Source organism: Grampus griseus (assembly GCF_964374135.1).
Source record: "Grampus griseus genome assembly, chromosome: 9".
Lineage (NCBI taxonomy): Eukaryota > Metazoa > Chordata > Mammalia > Artiodactyla > Delphinidae > Grampus > Grampus griseus.
Window position 1 is genome coordinate 103,054,720 of NC_139003.1, and position 21,681 is coordinate 103,076,400.

Genomic DNA, 21,681 nt, shown 5'->3' on the forward strand with positions numbered 1-21,681 from the left:
CGGAAGCCAACCCCGATTCTCTGGCTCCAAAGCTCTCTTCCTCCCCTTGCGCTTCAGCCCAGAATCAGATCTACATTAGCTTCACGTTTCACGAGACAGGATTTGAAAATGAAAGAAAAGAGGCTCAGGTAGGAGCGGTGGCTGCCCAGAACTTCCCGAGTGCCCTCGAGCCCCAAACCCCACGGTTCAGCTGCTTCCCTTCTCCTCTGTCTGGTCATGTTGGTTTTCATTTGAGACTGCAAACTGTTAATTACTGTATACAAGGTCTTGTTTTATAGCTAAACATTAACAACTGTTTTCTTTTTGTTGTTATTATTCCTTGGCAGTATGCGGATTCATTTAACTTTAATCCCCACAAATGGCTTTTGGTGAATTTTGACTGTTCTGCCATGTGGTAAGTTGCCCTGTTCATTAGATGTCAATTACCCTGCAATTACACTGCTCCTTAGAATAGTTTATATGAAAGAAGCCTGGCAGGTGAGGTGCGATTGCTGGCGAAGCACATACATCACTTACTGCTTGCCTGCATTTCTGAGCCATGGGTGGAATGCTTGCTAAATCTTACCCTGTTGTATGCTGTTATCTAGAACATATTGGCACAAGAAAAGAGGATAACAGAGAAAATCTCTGGTCTAATCTATCTAGCATTAATAAAAAACAGTGCTTAGTAACCTTAGCACATATTTCTAAATCATTTTCTTCTATGTTTTTATTCGTAAATGTTTAATAAATCTAAGTCTATATGCCTAAAAGCATTTGCTAAGGCAAAATAAAAGCAATTCTGTTTTCTAATCAGTTCCCTGAAAATTCTTACCGGCAGTACCGGCATCACACTGGTTATCTCTAGAGCAAGAAAAAAGAATTCCAGACTTCCAAAATGAAAGTGGCTGGTATTTCACTACATTGATAATATTTAAAGAAATCATGATGACTGGGAGTGGAAAGGGATTTTACTAGAAACTAGTTCTTCTGAGTTTTTTAGAGTAAGAAGGTGGTTAATGAATCTTGAGATCAGGAGGCCTTGCATGAATTTTGTGCAAAATTGTTCACTGTGTAATTAAGTGAATGGTTTTCCACCTTAGAAGGGTGAGGAAACCAGCTCTCACGTAATCCGGCTAAAGTCAGTTCACCAAATAATCAGTTTCCCTTGAACTCTGTCTAAAGATAAACTACATGTTCAGTGCTTCACTTCTGTTTAAATCAAATTCTCTTTTTTGTCAGTCTTTGACCCAAACTCTGGTACATGATTTTAAAACCCATTCGTATTTGGGCTACAGTTTTTCTGAAATGTTAATAAGAACTGATAAAAGATACAGCTTTTATGAATGTTAATATTCTTGTGGTTGTGTTTGTCCATTTTACCTGGATCGGAACACTTTAAGGCTAGTTTATGCAGCGTGTCAAAACTCCCTTTTTTCAAACTTTAATTCGGATTGAGATGTAATTCTGTTTTGCTGGGGTGTTGGGTCGGGTGCAAACACTGTCCGAGGGAGCTGACGGGTGGATTGTGGGTCCAGAGCACCCAGCTGGCATGGGGCCGGCAGGGGTCCCCAAGGCCTCTGTTCTGTGAGGGGGGGTGCTGGCCTCAGAGCAAGTTAACTGGCAGCTAAGGGGTCCTTAGCTAAGGCATTTGGCAGAGAAAAGCCACAGAGCCAGCCTGGACAGACCAGCTGACGGCTGATGGGGGATGGAGCGAGGTGACCCCAGAGGGGCTTGTGGTAAGCCGTGATGTTCCATTCATTTCCTGGGTAAAGTAATAGCAAAAATGGATGTGCAAGGAGCCCCCGTCCGTGCAGGCTGCCGTCATCACACGCAATTTAACCGAAGTCACTGCCCCCCCAGGCAGCCTTGCAAAGAGGCTGCCCCCTCTTCCAGACGGGGAGACTGCAGCTGTCAGGGCCCACTGATGTATGAGCCCAAAGCTGAGATGTGATAAGGCTGAATACAATAAATGTAGCATCTGCCTTTGCATCCAGAAAGCCAGGGAGCAAGTTAAGGATGAGAGAAAACGTGCTTTATCCGTGGCCTTTCCCAGAGCCTGGTGTGACGGCCGAGGCTGCTGGAAGCTGCGGCCAGAGCTGGGGGCTGTGTGTGTTAATCTGTCGCAGATGGGTCCCTTCTGGCATCTTCTGTTCAGGACCAGCCCGTAGAGGGAGATATGGCAGAGGGGAGGTGATGTATGGGAGGAGACGGGAAATGTAGGGATGAGGCCACGTCGTTTGGAGATGGAAAACGGACCTGAGCGTTTACGAGCCTGTAGGAGAAACTTACACGTGAGCCACGAGACACAAGAGCAGCCTCCAGTATTTGAAATTTTGCCAAAGAGAAGGGTGATTAGTTATCCCCTCGGAGTGGGGAATTGAGGGGTGGGAGCCTCCCACCTGCCTGTGGGTTTGAAAGGCTAAATAAATGGAGTAAAAATTTAAATTATAATAGAGGATGTGCCTTCTCTCTCCTGAGCTATTGAGGTCCTGGCCAGAGCGGTTGTCAAGGGTTTTGAGGTGGTTTCACACATCTGGGAGATATGGTAATGATGATATGAATATTGATTGATGGAATTTGATCTTGAAGGATTCGTGTTTTAACATAAAAATTACCCATGTCTACTATTTCGGGCGCTGTGTTTATATTACCTTGCTAGGGCTGCTGTAACAGAGTACCACATACTGGGCGGCTTAAAAAACTGAAATCTAATTCTGGAGGCTAGGAGCCCGAGACCAAGGTGTCTGCAGGGCTGGTTCCTCCTGAGGCCTCTCTCCTCAGCGTGTAGACAGCCTTCTTCTCCCTGGGTTTTCATATGGTTGTCCCTCTGTGCATGTCTGTGTCCAAATTTCCTCTTCTTAGAAAGACACCAGTCATATGGGATCAGGGCCCAGGCATGTGACCACATTTTAATTTAATTACCTCTTTGAAGACCCTGTCTCCAAATGCAGTCACTTTCTAAGGTACCAGAGGTTAGAACTTCAATGTATAAATTTGGGGGGTGGTGACAAAATTCAGCCCAGAATAGTGCTCATAAGAAATTACTAGTTAAAGCCAGAAGGCTAAAATTTAGGGAATTAACCCAGGTCAGCTTACTTTAAACCCTAGAATCTTAATTATGCCACCTACTACTTTCTGAGTTTTTGATTCTTATCAAACGCAGGTTTTCCTTTGACCCCACTGCGCCAAGCACCCCTTCCCTGCAAAGAAGTTCTCTCTCCTTGCCCACAGGGGTGTGTCGAGCACTTCCCAGCTTGTGGGGTGCTCAGCACAAGGTCCTTCACACACCCGCCCAGACCCCCACCCCAGGGGTTGCCCTGGGTGACGCTAGTGAAGCAGCATCTGCAACTGGGGGCAGCCCCGTCCAAACCAAGACCTACAAGGAGAAGGGAAGGTCAGGATTTAGTTGGAAAGCATTTTGTTTTGAGCGCTGTGGACTGAAACCAGAGCACTATCATTCCTGGACTAGAGGAATCTCAGCCATGGGATAGAGTTTTCAGTAAATAAACTACAACCAAAGGAAACTGAGAACCTAAATGAAATCAAGTCTAGTCCAGTGCAAACCGAGATCCATGGGGTGAGGAGGTGCAGGGCAGGGAAGGGCTTGGGAAGACAGAGGGGAGCGGTTCAGGGGAGAAGCGTGGGGAGCTGGGGGTAGAGGGGGGTGTGCGGGCGAGACCCCGTTATCGGCCCCTTTGTTCATTGCCCAGAAGCCTGTCTGGTGAAGTGGCATCTGACAGAGGGCACGTGAGGAGGGTCCAGACAATGTGGGTGTGGGGGTGTGGGGCAGCAGCCAGTGCAAAGGCCCTGAGGCGCACGTGTGCACGACAGCAAACTCAGAAGAGGTGACAGCTACTGAAGATGGTTTCCTGTGGTCCATGTAGGTTTAAATTCCTTTTAAATAAGCTGCCCATATTTAAAAGTTGGTGTTTTTACATAAATGTGCATCATTTCTGCCCATCTGGGATCCTGGGGCATCCTTCCCACCTGGCACAGCCCCGTGGCCAGCCTGGCCCTGTGCACCTGTGAGCACTAGCCTCCTCGAGCACGCACACGTGAAAGATTATAGTTGCTCTCCAGATACTTCTGGTTTGAAGCAATGATGTACCAAGTTAAATCACAGCACCAGATTCTATGAAGAAGTGAGATGTAAACCTAAGTCCTTGGGCTGTGTGAAGAGAATTCCCCCTGCCCTTGCTGGAATGGGCAAAGCAAAGGCACCTAAACCCTCATCCAGGGGTGCCTGATTCTTCGGTTTACAGCAGTACTGATGCTTCGAGTACAAATGTTACGCTCAAGCTATTACCTGCTAGTAGGTGGCCTTTTACTTTCTCATACACCACCTCCCCTGATCCTATCGCAGTCCTACTGGTATAGGAATTATCGTCCCTCATCCAGGTGAGGCACCTGGAGTTCTGAGATGTGCCTGGGTTTGCTGACGGCACGCAGCCATCCATGCTAGAGCCTTGTGTCTGATGCAATAGGGGTGAAGGTTCAAAAACTGTAACTGAGTAAAAAGAGTCAGATACAGAATTAGGTATCTCCCGGGATGCAAATGAAGACGAGCACACAAAGCAATACCCATTTCACAAACACACAGGTAGACAGAAGGATGCGCAGAGAACACGCTGGAATTGTCCCGGATGGATACAGAGAAACTGGAGAGCGAGAGCTGTTTTTAGTGTGAGTGAGGCAAAACTGGGCCCTGATTCTAGGTCCGCTTTCATTCAATCTGACTCTGATTCCGCTTTCCCTCTGAAAACTGAAAATAATCCTGGATTCTAGCCCTGGCACACACAGCCTAAAGTCCAAAGGAGAGTGAACGGACCACAACGTTCCTCTGCTGGGTCAAGGCAGCTACCCCTTTGCCTACCCGAGCTGCGGGTCCACTGAACAAGCTGGGCCCAGGTTGGGGGCCCCTGCGTGTTTGCAGAGGAGGTGAGCGAGCCTTGCGGCCTGGTGACAGAGAGCAGGGAGAGAAGGATGGCTAAGAGTCTGCTCAGAGGCTTTTCTGCCCTGTTGTGAAAATCCAGGGGAACACCTACATATATTTTGCTATTCTAAGAGGTTATTGCAGCAAAAAATGAGGTGTCCTAACACAGTAGAACACAAACAGTCCTAAGTTCTGATTTTTTTTTTTTTTTTTTTTGCGGTACGCGGGCCTCTCACTGTTGTGGCCTCTCCCGTTGCGGAGCACAGGCTCCGGACGCGCAGGCTCAGCCACTCCGCGGCATGTGGGATCTTCTCGGACCGGGGCACGAACCCGCGTCCCCTGCGTCGGCAGGCAGACTCTCAACCGCTGTGCCACCAGGGAAGCCCTAGGTTGTGAATCTTTTATAAATGTGTTTAAAGGTTTTGCTAATACAACAAACAACGTGTAAATGGATTTTGTTTTTTTTTTTTTTTTTGCTCTCACTGGCTTTTTTGTATTCCTCAAAATCATAAGGGTCTGTCTTTTGTTTAATGAAATTTTATCAATGGTTAGTCCATAATTTAAACTCAATTTGTTGGTTATATTCTCTACACATTAAAATGAACAAGATAATAGAAGTTTTAAAAACTTGACCTCATTACAAGCCCAGTAAATACGTTTTATAATGATTTCATTATTGTCTTCACAAGTTCTTTATTGTTCATTTGGGTATTTTGAATCTTTTATATGTAAATATGAACCATTCTGCTCTGACCGCAATGTCCCTTAATATCAGATTTTCTCCAAAGAAAGCCTCAAATTCCACCAAGGGCATGTTTTACTCTGCCTTTAAAAAAGAAGGTTAATTTTTTTCCAAATAAAATTAAATTTTTTAGTTTTATACCTTTTGTACACCCCTGTTATATTGGATTTTTTTGAAAAATTCAGTTACTCGGGAAGATTTTAAGTCACTCTGGTTATGGTAAGACGTGATTCTAGAACCTGTGCGTGACAGCACAGTTTTCTCTGAATCTCCTTTGTTTCTTTGCACTTTGGTCCTAGTGCTTTTGGCATCTTGAATTCTTTATACTGTTTCTGGCACCAAGCGGTAACAGGGGCCCTCATTCAGGGAGCCCTTCACACACAGTGTTGTAGATTTCTTAAAAAGACAACTGAAGAAGCCATGCTTTCTGCACAGGACAGGCGTCCCCTGCCCCCTCCTCCGTCAGGACCATCCCTCAGGGGTGTGTCCGGTGACAGGGAGAGGATTTCCTCACCGTGAGGCCCGTCAGGGGTGAGATGACGTTGGTGCCTAGAGAGGGTGTTTCTGTGCAAGCGTGTGTGTCTGCGTATGTGCATGCACACGTCCATTTGCTTGTTTAAATAAAGTTTTCTTCTCTGTAGTATCGTTAAAATTCACAAGGAAAAGCAAAGCTGGTACCTAAATTTTGAAGAGCAAACCACCACAGACCCACTGGAGCCATGGATCAATGAACAAAGGGAAACTGGAAATCGTAGGACCTGAATGAATATGAAGATGTGACAGAATTCATGGGCATGCGATAAAGCAGGACTTGGAGAACAGACTTAAACAGAAAACATGAAAGCCAGAAAATAATTAGCTAAGGGCCCAGAGGAAGCCAGAAAACAGCGACAGAATAAACCCTCAAAACTAGAAGGAGGGAAATAATGACGATGAAGAGACAGACATGAATTAGGAAATAAGGAAACAGGAGCAGAGATCAAGAGAGCCACATGCTGGTCCTTGACCTGCCTAATAAAATAGATGATCTCCAGAAAGAAGGACCAGAAATAGAGGAGAAGGCACAGTTCACTGAACTGGAAATATAAGAAAGACAAAACCACAGACACAGCAGGCATTTGAAAAACGAGTCAGAGAGTACTATGAATTACATCATTCCAGAATTGCCTACAAATGCACATATTCAATAGCTACAAAAAATATGTCATCAGAACTGACTCAAGAATAAATAGAAAACCTGAAACGTCTCATAGCTGTAAAGACTACGTGCCAATAGTTACATTTCACACAACAGAAACATCCAAATTCTTCTAACAGCAGGTTCTACCAACTGTCAAGGCATCTATAGGTCTAATTATAAGTGTAGTTCAGAGACCAGCAAGGGGGACATATATCATGAGGTCAGTGTCACTTTGATCCCAAAACCAGATGAGAAGCTGAGAAAGGAAAGCTACAGGACAAGCTCACAAAATTACATGTGGAAATTCCAAGTACATTTTAGCAAATAAAATTCAATAATGTTTAAGGGGAAAATAAAGACGGTATATCGTGACTAAAATGTGTTCATTCCAGACATCCCAGGGTGGTTGAAAAATCTTAAAAGATTTTAAAATGTTATGACCATGTTTAATAGTAAAGGAGAAAAAAAAGTTATCATCTCATTAGATACGGAAAAAGCATTAGATAAAGTTCTAACCCAAGCAAAACAAAAGCTCTAGTAAAAGAGGAACAGAAGAGAACTTCCCAAATCTGATAAAAAAAAATCGTCCAAAAAAATACAGCAAACCTATTCTTAGTGGTGAAATATTAGAAAAACTGCCTTTAACGTCAGGAGAAAACTTTACAATTCCCTTAATACACACCCTATTCAGCTTTGTGCTTCCCTAACCTGTGCAGTAAGACATGACAGAGAAGTAAAAGTAAGGATTACAGTGGAAGCCGTAAAACTCATGATTCTCAGATGGTGTGAGTGTCTTCAATGAGAACAGAATCTTCCGAGAAAGTATTAATAAGAGAACACAGCAAGATTTCTAGATACACAGCACTTTAAAGGTTGCATTTATTTGCATATATGATAAGTAGCACGTGGAAAATTTTCAAAAGAAATATTCTTTTATAATAGCAAGAAAAGATGTAAGGTTACTATGAATAAATATAGCAAAACCTGTGTAGATTTGTATGAAGAAAAGGGTACAGTTTTTTGGAAGCCATTCCAGAAGTCCTAACTAAATGAAAATGCGGACTCAGTGTCAGGTCTCAGCGCAGTTCTAGTCGGACCAGGAATAAAGACCGAAGGCTTATTTTTATTATACCCCATACCCCCAACCTCAGGGGCCCAGAGCTCTGGAGGTTAATGCTGTGCTACAGCCGAGCCAGGGGATGGGGGGTGCAGATGGGGGCCATGCGTGCCGGGTGGGGTGTCAGGGAGGGGACTGGGGAGCAGGGGAGCCTGAACCCGGCGGGAGAAGGAACAGGTGGCATGAAGGCCCACCTGAGACGCCTTCTCGTTAAGCCCCTTGGTTTGTTCTCTAAAACAGGGTGAAAAAGAGAACTGACCTGACCGGAGCCTTTAAATTGGACCCCGTGTACCTCAAGCACAGCCACCAGGACTCAGGTGAGCCACTGGCCTTGCTTTCTCCAGTCATTCCCATCAGAGCTGCATCCATGGTACCCAGGAGCCAAGGTGAAGAGTCATGCCTACAGACTGGTCCTAGGGGGCCGGGTGCAGAGCCAGGACGAGCTGCTTCCTGAGGCGGGACGCTGATGGCGACGCGGTCCTGCCTCTTCTCCTCACTGTTTGCGGCAGGGTTGGGGGAGGCACCCATAGGGCCGGAGGGGCCACAGGGCCCTCAACACGGGCATGGGCACCTCCTGCACTGAGCCTTTGAAATGATGACTGCCCTAAAGAGAGTTTGTATCGCTTAGACCAGTAGCACCCGGGGAAGAAACAGCTGGGCCAGGGGCCTGGGGAGGGAAGAGAAAATTGGGCAAGGCTGAGACAGGAACCACACACAAATGCGGATCTCTAAAAATTAAGTCTCCTAGTAAAAAAAACCCAAATCTCACGGACTACTTGAGATCCTGATCAGATACAATGCATGAGGCAACCTGCACAGACTCTCCCCCGTCCCTCTGTGCCCACCCGCTGTCATCCACGCGCTGGGGACGGTGATTTGCATGCTTGTCTGTCCCTATAGGACTCAGCCTCCGGGTGGGAGAGGATTCTCTCATTCTTCAGCAGGTGCCATGCCGGCCACCATGGGGTCCGGGGACCCCGGGGAGGGAAGGACAGGCCAAGTCTTTGGGTACTTCTGCCACTGTCTCGTTGAGTTTCCTTAGACAACAGTGGATGTTAGTGATGGGAGGGACACCGGAGATCACGTGACCCCACCCTCCACGTACTGAGCAGGAACTGGGCTGGATGGAAGATGAGGCAGTTTTGATGACTGTGGCAGGAGCGCTGAACAGTAGTGACACAAGTCGAGGCACAGCCCCTTCCCTCCTATGCGGACCCCAGCCCGCGCGGTCTCCACGGAAAGATCAGACCTGGGTTTTGCCCTCTTAAACTTGCCCACCGTCCCATGGGGCGCATCGGATACAAACACCCGGCCCCTGCTCAGTTGTGCTCAGAACCTAAAACTGCTCTAAAAAATAAAGTCTAGTTTTTAAAAATGGCGTTGGCATAAAGCCATGAGAAATTAGGAACCAGCTGCCAAAGCTCTTCTATTTAAAAACGCATTTCATGTTTGAATAATGAAAACCACAGTCATCATGACAGTTAGCAAAATGCGGCTCTTAAACAATGAAGGAATTCTCGGGACTTCCCGGGCAGTCCAGGGGTTAGGACTCAGCGCTTTCACTACCAGGGCCTGGATTCAATTCAATCCCCGACGACCGGGGAGCTAGGATCCCGCAAGCCATGTGGCATGGGCAAAAAAAAAAAAAAAAAAAAAAGAAGGAATTCTTAGAATGAGTTTAAGCCATCTCAGTAAAGTTCATTGCTCCAGGAATTTTTAAAAAGTGTAATTTTATTCCACTTTTATAGAAAGGCAGTTTCTGATAGAAATATTGGCTATGGCTGTTAAAGATGAACAATCTTAGTTATTTGTAATTTTTCCCTAAAATAATCTATGAATCAACAAAAGCAATGACCCATTTTGTGTTTACCAAGTAAATCACCCAAAATCAACTTTAAACTTCTATGGCCACTGGATATAAGCGTCTATTTTATCTGGATGGATCTCACTTTCCTGCTAAGCCTGCTGTAATTTGAAATGGAATATGTTTAGAGTGTTTTTTAAAAAGATCCTTTTTTTTCAATAAAGAAATCTTGGGCTTCCCTGGTGGCGCAGTGGTTGAGAGTCCGCCTGTCGATGCAGGGGACACGGGTTCATGGCCCGGTCCGGGAAGATCCCACATGCCACGGAGCGGCTGGGCCTGTGAGCCATGGCCGCTGAGCCTGCGCGTCCGGAGCCTGTGCTCCGCAACGGGAGAGGCCACAACAGTGAGAGGCCCGTGTACCGCAAAAAAAAAAAAAAGAAATCTCTTCATTATTTAGCTATTAAAAAACCCACTCAGGACTGCCCACGTGGACTGCCCCTCACCCGACACCCCGCAGCTCCCCAGGTTGCAGCCCAGTCCCTCCTGTGGGTCACTGGGACGCCTCCCTCTCATCACTGGGGTCCAGGACCAAAGTCTCCCATGCAGGGGTCCTCCCAGGCCTCCCTATGTGAGTTCACTTTCTGCACTTACATAAGCGTGAAAGTCTCAGCTTTCTCCTTGTGCCCGGTGGTAAATTGGCATCAGATCATATACAGCCCTCATCACGCATTCACTCATGCGTGGGAAGGTGAATTTGTGGTATAAAGAGCAATTAGAATGTAAAAAAGAATCAAACTTTTGATGGGTGTTCATCTCTGTATTCTCAGATCTTAGTCTGGGTTCTGGCGCTGAGCAAATACCCACTGGGTATTCTTCGAGTCAGTTTCATTATCTGGGATTCAAATGGCTTCACAGGGGTTACGAACTAGTTTGCATTTTAGTCTCCCCTTGTGCCAAGAGCTGCAAAGCCAAGGATGGTACGGAGGAAAGAACGCTGGACAAAGAATTTCGTAGACAGAAGTTTCTACGTTTCTAAGTTTCTTGGGCACAGAATCAGGTGGGGATTAGAAAGATGCGTTTTGGACACCTGATCCTCCAATGGCGTCCAGAGGAGGCTCGCTGTGGCTGGAGCGTCCCCGGCTTCCCAGGTCAGATCAGCTGTGGCATCCATCCATGCGTAATTCGGCACGTCCTTCTACGCTTTGCTCTCTGGAATCCCCACCGCTCTTGAATCTGTTACCTTGGGAAGTGGCTCAAAGAGCAGTCAGCCCTGCCCTGGGTTTTATGTCTGGTTCAGGAGATGATGGAAAAGACTTGGACATGTAATCAACTGAGGTGTCTAATGGTTCCTTTTTGTTTCCTTTTTCTTTCTCTTTTCCAGGGCTTATCACTGACTACAGGGTAAGTGGAGATTTGTCTCCCTGAGTCCAGGTCCGTGGTAATGCAAGATGTGAATGCAGTGCGGGGCACTGTCATGGGCTGTAGCCCCTGCAGTCTCCCGGTCCTCTCAGGATCAGGGTCCCACAAGAGGACACCCTCTAACTGGGTCCTAACTAGAGATCGAGCTCTGCTGAGCCCACGGATGGCAGGTCTCAGGTTAAGAGGAAATGAAGCTGCCCGTGACCCCTGGAAGATTTCTGTAAGGTGGGGCGGTCCCTCCATCGTGTGCTCAGGCTGTGTGCCAGGAGCTGGCATCCCCGGGACAGTGGGAGAGCAAAGGGTCAGAGGGCGTAAGAAGCGCTCAGACGACAGCCTCTTAACTGGCTGCTCTGGTGACAAGCCTCCTTCCCCAGGCAGGAGCCGTGCGCTGCTCTGGCAGCTGCGGTGAGCCGGGAGATGGGCTGGGAATCAAATGGCAAACAAGCCTGGCCCCCTCTTCTCCGAACTCACGTCTGGTCGGGGGTGAGGGGAAAAGGCTGGGTGCACAGGGCACCTCTGCCCCCGGGGAATCTACCCCACTCCAGCGAGGTAGTGACAGCATTGTAGGGTGACACAAACATTTTAGGGTCGCACGCCCTGTGGGGCAGTCCCGCACCTCCCCCCATCTGCTCACGATGGCCCCCGAGCCTAGCACCGGCCTGGCCCCCGTGTGCCCTGCACGAGCATCTCAGAGCTTTGTAAAGACAGCCTCCGGCTGCCGGACCGCTTACTCCACTGCTGTCAGCTTTGCCATCCAGGATGGGGCATGGCAGCCAGAGGGTTTGGCCTCCAGGGCCTTCAAGACCCTGGAGGACAAGGCCATGAGCCATAAAGGAAAGCAGCCCTTAGCATAGCCCTCACGGATGTGCCGTGTTGTGTCTTATTTCAGCACTGGCAGCTGCCGCTGGGCCGGAGGTTCCGCTCTTTGAAGATGTGGTTTGTTTTTAGGATGTACGGAGTCAAGGGACTGCAGGCCTATATCCGCAAGGTGAGTTTGTTTTCATTATTTATCCGGGTGACATTAGGGAGGTCTTAGACTTTAGAAAGGAAGTAAGATGTCATCATAAACCACTCTAAGGGGAAGTTTGGGCTGTTGAGAGTGGGGCATTTACAAGATGCTCAATGCACGATTCTGGGTCTTTTAGACACTTTCACGGGGACTGAAGGCTATCACTCCAGGAGACTGTCGAAGTGACAAACACTGTTAGCTGCCACTGGAGCCACCGCTGGCCCACAGTGAGGCCCAGTCCACAATGGCAGTAATGAGGATGCAGTAGGTTTTTCTCCAGAAGACTGCCAGAATGGGAGAGATTGGGCTGCGTGGGCTGCATGTCCTCCGACACAGCCCCGACCAGAAGCACATGCACGACCTTGGTCTCTCGGAGTGGGTTTCAGTAACCTCTATATAACAAGCCAACAGGTGGCTGTGATGTACGCTAAACTGTGAGAACCATGGATCGACTCTAAGCCCCACGACCCTGCTTTGTTTTTTTAATTTTTTTTTTTTTTTTTTTTGTGGTATGCGGGCGTCTCACTGCTGTGACCTCTCCCGTTGCGGAGCACAGGCTCCGGATGCGCAGGCTCAGCGGCCATGGCTCACGGGCCCAGCCGCTCCGCGGCACGTGGGATCTTTCCGGACCGGGGCACGAACCCGCATCCCCTGCATCGGCAGACGGACTCTCAACCACTGCGCCACCAGGGAAGCCCTGTGTTTTTAAAATTTTATTGAAGTAAAGTTCGTTTACAATGTTGTACTAGTTTCAGGTGCACAGCAAAGTGATTCAGTTATACATATATATCTATTCTTTTTTCAGATTCTCTTCCATTATAGGTTATTACAAGATATTGAGTAGAGTTCCCTGTGCTAGACAGTAGGATCTTCTTGTTTATTTTATATAGAGTAGCGTGTATACCCTGCTTTTTTTTTTTTTTTTAACAATCGAGGACACAGTCCAGAGGAGGCCTCCCTTAACTGGCTACAGAAGGCCTGCCGATTTCCAGCCAGGCGCTCCCATCCGGCTGTCCTTCCTCACCTGTGGGCCCACCTTGAAGGACAGAGGTCCTCAGACATCACGGGGATGGGGCACCCTGCAGTGTCTCATTCTGGTGACAGTGCAGCTTCAGGTGTGCCCTCCCCTGTGACAGGGCACATGGCCCCGGGCCCCTGCGGCGCCGCACACATGAGCATCCGTCTGTCTTACGAGGCTGCTCTGGAGGCCATAACGCTCCTGGAGGCTCTCCGTGGGGAAGCGAACGAGGAGGGACGTGTGCGTGAGTTCACGAGTTCTCGCCCAGCTGCTCTGGGGAAAGGAGGATGCAGCTGCTCTGGGGAAAGGAGGCAAAGCACAGGTGGTTTGATTCCAGCTGGAAGCTCAGGGGGAGCTGGGTGTGATCACATCGCTGCTTCCTGAAAAACCCTGCAAGCCTCCCTGAGAGGGACCGGCCCTGCCTTCCCAGGAGGGGACTGAGTGGCCGGAGCCGGATACACCCCGGCAGGTGGGCAGCTCCTCAGGACCCAGCTCGAGGGCACCGCTGCCAGCACAGTCTCTGGAGCCCTCTAGTTCGTCCCGGGCCCGGGGACCACTCATTCAAACGGTGTGTCTGTCCCAACACTTGGAGCGGCACGATCTCTGCTCAGACGCTCCCGGGGCCCCTGCCAGTGACCCCGCGCTGGATACCGGCGTTTAGGACGTGCTCCCTGTGTGCCGAGACCCGGGCCAGCTGGCTCTCAGATCACATACTGCGTGAAGCAGCTTTTGGTTTCTGTAAACATCGAGACGTTTAGTAAGGGGGTGGGTTCAGGGAGAGCAGGCAGCCCTGGACGGATGAGGTTCTCACCTCCGGTGGCAGGTGCTGCGGCCTAACAGACAGCGGCAGACCTGGAGCTCTGGTATCGGAATCAGCTTCAGTCTGCTGGTCTGCAGAATGGGCGAGACTGCGGTGTCACTCCCTGTGTCGCGGGTCAGCTCGACAGCTGGCCGGTGAAGCGCTCAGCTGGCCAGCCAACGTCGGCCGCTGTTTCTCTTCTGGAAAGTTTAAATCCCCCTTGACAGCATTTATCCTAAAATTACAAAAGATTCTTTGGTGGGGTGAAAAGGCTCCCCTGAGCAGAAGATGACAAGGGGTGTTTCTCTGAAGACTTCCGCCCTTTTCTCCTGGCAGCCAGTTTCTCAAGCTGCACGGGGAAAGCTGGGAGTGGGTGACATCAGTGCTGCGGAAAATGGCCACAGCTTATCAACGAATCATGTTCCACGTGTGGTCTGATATGGTGTTTTAGGTGGCTAAGCTCTGAACCAAGCGGTGATGAGAAACTCAGACAGATGTCCCTTCCCTTTGCAGCACGTCCAGCTGTCCCACGAATTCGAGGCTTTGGTGCACCAGGATCCCCGCTTTGAAATCTGTGCGGAAGTCACTCTGGGGCTGGTCTGTTTCCGGCTAAAGGTACGTCTAAGTCGACTTAGTTGTCTGAATTTTCTTTGAGTAGGACAGAGAGGAAACTCTCATTCGTTATGTCCATGCTCCAAAACCCGCCCGAGCTCCCCAGAGACCGTGGATTCCCCCCGAATTTTCCAGCCTGCTGTTCCCACCTCCCTGCCGGGACACCTACTCTTCTCACTGGTGTTCAGACTTCTTGCCTGTGTAGACCCGGCCCGAGGATGCTTGCCATCTTCTCTATCCATCCATCCCTGCCACTGGAACCCTCCAAGGACTGACCCACCCACGGGCTCACTGGTCCTAGCATGGTCCCCAGACAAGCATGGGCATCACCTGGGAGCCTGTGAGAAGCCAGTCTCGGGCCCACCCGGGACCCGCTGACCCCTACATGGCCCTCAGGCTGCCGGTGCTTATACAGGGGCTGGAGGACTGCTGGTCCCTGGGGCTCTGTAATTCTGCTGCCTGAGGGCCTCAGCCACCTTTGCTGGGAATCATGACCACATTGCTCCGAAGACCCCAAGAGGAGCTGCACGCACAGGCCCCTTAGTAACCTGCCCTGTGTGAAGGATGCCGGGTTGGGGCCTAACGCCCTGCCTGCTCTCCGGCTAGCTTTCTGTTTGCAGAGTTGACGCCACCCACAGGCCTTCTTGTCCGAGTCCACAGAGGGCAGCAGGAGAAGGAACCACGGGCTCAGTCGCCTTGGCAAGGTGCTGCCCATCCAAACGTGGCCCTTCGCTCCCCCTTCCTTTCCCCTCAGCGATTCTTGGGGCTTTGAATGCTGGCAGGAACCAGCCATGGAAAAGCCTGGAAGCAGGAGAGAGAGAGCAGAGTCCTGACACAAGAGCTGGCAGGGAGACGTGAGGTCCCTGCAGCGCGTCACTCAGAGACGCCTGAGCACAGGTGTGCAGAGGCTGGCGCAGAGTCCCCAGGGTGACCGGATGGGGCAGTTCCGTCCGCGCTGGCGTTGGGGGCAAGTGTGCTTTGACTTGCTAGCCATCAATCAGTTGTTTTTGCTTCTACTGCCAGTGTTCCTGTAGGATTTAAATTCTTTAATTTTTAGCCGTTTTATTGAGATACAATCCACGTGACATACACTTTGTCCATACAAAGTATACATTTCAATGATTTTTAGACTATCCACGGGGTTGCACAGGCTTCACAACAAGCTAACTTCAGAACATCTTCATTTTCCCCCAAAGAGAGCCCACACCCACCAGCAGCCACCCCAGCCTCCATCCTTCGGTCCACGGACCCGTTTCCTGTCCCTATGCATCTGTCGGCTCTGGACAGTCATATCCACGGGATCGTCAATATGCTGTCTTTTGTGAATGGCTTATTTCACTGCGTGAAATGTGTCAAAGTCAAGGCTTTTATTTTCTCCTGCTCATTTACAAGGGTACCGAAGCCACCTGTGTGTGCCCTTCCCACTCTTCTCCTGGGCAGCATGGTGTGCCCTCCCGCCCAGGGGCTTTTCAGAAAGCGAAATATGTCTTTTGTGAAACTTGTTACTTCCATTCCACGAATCCAGTTTTCTTCTCAGGGAGGAAGTTATCCAGGCGTCCTGGCTCACTTTTCTGTTCCCCACATCTGCTATCTCATTATTCTCTTCTTTGCCCCGTGGCTGCCCATTCTGGATGTCAAGTCCTCTCCATCATCCATGGCTCAACGTGTGCGTGGTCTTTATCTGACCTGAAGTGGATAAGCTGTTGCCATGGCATCAATTTCCTTCCTCCGCCTCCTCTCAGCCAGCCTCCCTGATCCCACTCTGCACCTGCTCAGTCCGTCTTTGCCGTTACTTCTGTTGTTACATCTCAGACGGATTTCTCTGCTGGGCTCTTTGCCTCTAGCTCGTAGAAAATATATCTTGTCCAATCCATTAGAAAATGGCAAGCAAATTTTTCCCAAGTGACTTGCTTTTACTTCCTACATACGTAATTTTCAGGTGTTTGCTCTCCTGTGAAGACTTCCTGGTGAAATTCCATCCTTTTGTACCACCTTCTCATCCTCATCCTCGAGCAGGTCTGGCTCTGTCTGGACCCGGTGCATGTCAGCAGTTTCTGAGTGGCCTTTGGCTCATGCACTGTCCACGGGGCATCAGCTGGAGTCCCGTGCAGGCCATCATCCAGCGGCCTGGAGGCCCTGCACGGACACGAGGCCGGTGTCTGGCATCCGGACGACCAGGACGCTTCCCTTCCCACAATCCTCCCTGCCCTTGAGATGAAGCAAGAACAGGAACAGTGTAACCCACTGAGGGTCACATGACCCAGGACTCGGCCCCACTTCCAGGCCCTTCTGCAGCAACTATAAGGCGTGTGGGGGTGGAGTCACTGCCTGGGAACAGAATGGAGACCGAGAGGGCTGGGGTAGCTATGAGGAACAACGAGGCTGACCGGGCAGGAGAGGGACGGCTCCCAGTTCTGTGTGACACACGCCTCCCATCTGGTCCAGTTAGTGTGAGGCGTGGGCCCCCCGTCTCCCTGCCCAAGGCTGCTGGGCTGCTCCTTTCCAGAGGGAGATCCACCAGTGGTCCTTTGGTCCATAGTTCATGGACAGTTTTCCCAGATCCTAGCAAGCAGTTGGCTATTACGCTTCATTTTCTATACAGGTAAGTCCCCTACATAGGAACAAGTTCTGTTCAGAGAGCACATTCGTAAGTCCAATTTGACCGTAAGTCCAACGAAGTTAGCCTAGGCACCCGACTAACACAGCTGGCTGTATACCACTGCTCTTAGGCTTGCTTGCAGACATCCTGGGCTTGAAGTAAAGATACTGTACTACCGTACACTGGACAGTACTGTACAGTAAAGTACACAGACGCACAACCACTTGTAGAGGATGCACGCACTTGACGACGTACGCGAGACACGTGAGCTAACTTACGTGATTGGACGTGCACGTTTGCATCTTTGAAAGTTGTATGTAGGGGACTTACTGTATTGTTGAGAATTCCTCTGAAGCTTTCTCTTCACTGGTGCCGTTAAACAGTTCTGCTCTTTAAGCTCATGAATTTGTAGATAACATGTCTAGGAATCTTCATTTTTCTTTAAAAACCTGGATCACGGAAGGCTCATCTTTTGACAGCACACTAGAACATGAAGAAGTTGTCTTGTGGGAGGGCTGCCGTCTTTCAGGGCCATGTCATGATTACTTAGTTGAATTTTCTACCATTGCAGAGGAAAGGCCAGTGGTGAGGTGACTCCCTCACTGATCTGGGGCTGTGTCACCCACCCGGGCCTCACTTGGTGGTGAGTGTTTGGGTCCCCGCAGATCTGAGCACTGCCCCTCTCTCTCAATCCCTGCAGGGCTCCAACAGACTGAACGAAGCTCTTCTGGAAAGAATAAACAGTGCCAGGAAAATCCACTTGGTTCCCTGTCACCTGAGAGACCAGTTCGTGCTGCGTTTTGCTATCTGCTCACGCACGGTGGAGTCGGCCCACGTGCAGCTGGCCTGGGAGCACATCCGAGGGCTGGCGACCGACCTGCTGGGAGCACAGAAGGAGGAAAAAGGCGGTAAGCCATGCTGCGGGGGCCAGATTTCCTCCACCATATAAAGAGGGGGCTAAACCCAGGCCCTATCGGGACTTCCCCGGTGCTCCAGTGGTTAGGACTCCACACTTCCAATTCAGTGGGCACGGGTTCGATCCCTGGTTGGGGAACTAAGAACCCGCGTGCCACACAGCGCGGCCAAAAGCTAAATAAAATAAAATAAAATACTCTGCATTAAAAAAGAAAAAACAACAACCAGGCCCTGTCTGGTCCGGAGAAGTGGAAGGAACATAGCCTGTAGTGAAGCTTTAGTAACTCTGATAGATTTCTGCTTTGTATTCTTTTATTCGAGACCGTCAATCACATATGCCTATGATTTCCCCTCAGCTTTCTTCAGTTTGCATTGAGGCAACTTACGATCACAACAAGCTTATACATTAAACTGGCAAACGGTAGATAACTGAAAATGAATGAAAACATTCAAAAAGGAATTTGACGTGACTGCTGGCTAGGACCAAATTCATGATGGTTCAGAGAAAGGAAATGTCTAGAATACTGGGCATCAGTTACAGGAACCCTGAAGACAGTGGGCAGGCGACTTCTAAGGAAAATATCTGCACAAAGGCAGTGTTGGCAACAGGTTGGAATGATGTCTATTGAACCATAAGAGTCTTCAGAGCCTCGGCATTAAGCTATCTTAGGAATCGTTCCACTAGAGTTTGTCCACCGTCTTGCTTTCTGTCTTTTTGCCTTTCGCCCCATTGTAGCAAATTGAGGAGGCAGGTGGTGGGAACTTCTGCTTCTCTTTCTCTCTCTTCCTGCTCACTGCCCATCTGTCGTCACCCACGGGGGATGCAGAACTTCAGTGTGCAATGGGATTAGTCTACTGACTGCATACAACTTGATCTTCTGGGCTCTTAATTTTAACTGCGAATATCTGAGATACTACAGTGCTCAAAAAAATCAAAAGCTAAATACTGTTACGTTTATGTGAGAGGTCCATCCAGGCTTCTGACCTGTGAGGTCAGAGACCCACCTCCTCTGTCAGGACATGTCCTGAAACACCAGGTCCTCCTCCTGGCTCGGCAAAGCCCTTTCCTAAAGGTCGGATGCTCGTAAGCTGAGGGGCCACCCTTCCCAGAGCAATGCCACAGTTCAAGCTTGAGCATCTCTGAAAGGTGTTGGGGAGAGGCCCGTAGTTCCAGATTATTCCACTGCTCCGCAATAAGCATGAGTGTGTGTGGTGGGTGTGTGTGTGTGGGGGAGGGGAATAAGATATATTCAAAACAGAATTGCATCAGGCAAACGCTGCTGAGGAACATTTCTGCAGCCCTCTGTTTGTGTATCTCATCATATCTTATTCCCATATGCCCCAAACAACACAGAAAGAGACTGTAGCTCAGAAAAATGATCAGAAACAGAGGCACGTTTCCAACAGAAGTCACAATTACTGTGGAGTCATTATACTTGCTATGAATTGCAGAGCTAAAAATGAAAGGATTTAATTTTTTAAAAATGTAGGATACAATAGTAAATCGCCATGCATGTATGTTGTTTTGGTCAGATTAATTAGAGTGATGAACATCTTAACACCTTGGTTTTACTGGTGCTTATGTAAGGCTATGTCAAATCCACTGGTCACAGTTCTGAGAGAAAGAAGGAACTATTTCTATTTGACAAAAGGTAGGAAATTGGACCAAGATTCTAGTTGACATTAATAAAATTTATCATAGAGAAGCCAGATTGGCAATAAAAACTCATTTCTTCCAGTTCAAACTCTTTTCCATTGTACAGTTGGAGAAAGAGTATACTCCTTCTCTGTGTTCAAATGAGGAGTATACAAAGTTCTAATTTTTCCATTTTGTGTGTGTGTGTGTGTGTGTGTGTGTGCAATTACACTATTTTATTTAGTATTTTAAAATTAGGTGTTATTTGCTTCATTGTTAAAGGTACAAGCTCGGAGAAAACGAAAAAGATGATAATGAGTATTTTGGCCAAGTTTACCCACAGTAGCCTGATTCAATCAACCAGTCGGTTGAATCCTTTAAAAATCACTTTTTAAATGTGATATATAACCTATTATATATATATTACTTTATTACAGCATGATCAAACTAATCTATTCAATCATTTAGCCAACAGGCATCCATTCTGCCAGGAACTGTGCAAAATCTGGGGGAAATAAAGATGAATAAGAGTCTGATGGAGATGGAGATGGTCGCAGTAACCACTGCTACAGCTTTGATGAATGCAGTGACAAACGCCTTCTCTCCACGTCCTCTGGACACAGTCTAAGCTGTTCTCTCATTTAGCAGCCTGTCCTCTTCTAGCAGTACATTATACAGTGCCTAAAAGAGACATAAGCACATATTAAGAGCTCAGTAAACAATTAAAAGTATTTAACTTAATTTTCGTTTTATTTTGTGTTATGTACAGTGCTAAGTCTTCCAAATGTTTATTGCATGTAATCAGTGTTGTACTGGTAAAAGCCTCTCCCGGGGGAAGAAAGCCTGATTTGTAGTGTTTGCTGATCTCAGTGGCAGAAATGATTTTTGCATTTTTTTGAATACAGCCATATATTCATGTTCTTTTTTTTCCCTGTAGAGATCAAAACCTGAAGTGATCTGAATACTGGAATGAGAGGAAAAGATGTATCATCCCAGCTCCATGGAACCAAGTCTGAATGTGGCCCATGCTTCTTTCTCCAAAGTTATCCAGAAAGAACCTCGTGATTACACCTTTTCAGCCTCTCATCAATGAAGAAATATTTGCTATAAGTTAACCCCAGTGGATATAGCTTTTATTCATTATTTGGCTGTGACTTTTGTTGATTAAAAAATCATCAGTTTCTGTGCCCCTGAAGTTGTCAGTGGTGGTAAAGGCTTATTGAAATATTTTCCGGCGCGATTTATAATCATGGGACTTGAGATTATATCCATGGTCTTTAAATTGTTCTGTCATGTGACTTAATGCTTAATAAACAACGTGAAGTGTAACGGTAATTGTGTCTGGTAAGCATCCTGTTCTACATTGTAGCAAATTGAGCGGCATTCTTGGATATTTTTAAACGGTATTCATTTAGTCAGCAAATGTTTATGGAGTGCCTAGTATATGTCAGGCACTCCTCCTGATGCAATAACAATACACAAGTTTTATTTGGAGATGACTCCAACTTCTAAAGAAATGAATTCAGAACCAAGACACAGCCAGAGAGCAAGTTCTGCTGGTGTGATGGAAAAGGCTTCTGGAAGCCTTGGTTTCTTCATCTGATCAGTGCACCTGCCCTGTGGTATCATGACTAATAAACACCTGAAGATGCTCTTTACACATAAATACCAAGAAAATGCAGTTTTTATCCAAATAACCAATCTTTATGTGAAATCATTTTTGTTCTTAGAAACGTGTATTTTAGTCCCAAGACTAGTTCTTGTCATTTGGAAACTATAGAATTATCAAAAACACTCTCAGAATGCGTCCTTGGATTATTAATATGGATATGTGAATTTCAAAGACCTCTGTTATCTCTGTGATGTAATGATCTGTTTTTCGGAAATCTGGAAATATGTCAGATGCCATGTGGTCC

The 21,681-nt window shown here is 48.0% G+C and overlaps 1 protein-coding gene across 1 annotated transcript in view; it reads left to right on the plus strand.

Moving 5' to 3' along the window:
* The window catches only part of DDC (dopa decarboxylase), a 76,047-nt gene extending 54,964 nt beyond the window's left edge, over positions 1 to 21,083 (plus strand). The window contains exons 9-15 of the mRNA XM_082661882.1: positions 327 to 394; positions 8,195 to 8,271; positions 11,140 to 11,159; positions 12,067 to 12,165; positions 14,517 to 14,618; positions 17,915 to 18,122; positions 20,703 to 21,083. Of these exons, the coding sequence (XP_082518008.1) occupies positions 327 to 394; positions 8,195 to 8,271; positions 11,140 to 11,159; positions 12,067 to 12,165; positions 14,517 to 14,618; positions 17,915 to 18,122; positions 20,703 to 20,716 (588 nt within the window). The 3' untranslated portion in view covers positions 20,717 to 21,083. The remainder of the gene's footprint in view (positions 1 to 326; positions 395 to 8,194; positions 8,272 to 11,139; positions 11,160 to 12,066; positions 12,166 to 14,516; positions 14,619 to 17,914; positions 18,123 to 20,702) is intronic.
* Positions 21,084 to 21,681: the final 598 nt, after the last annotated feature.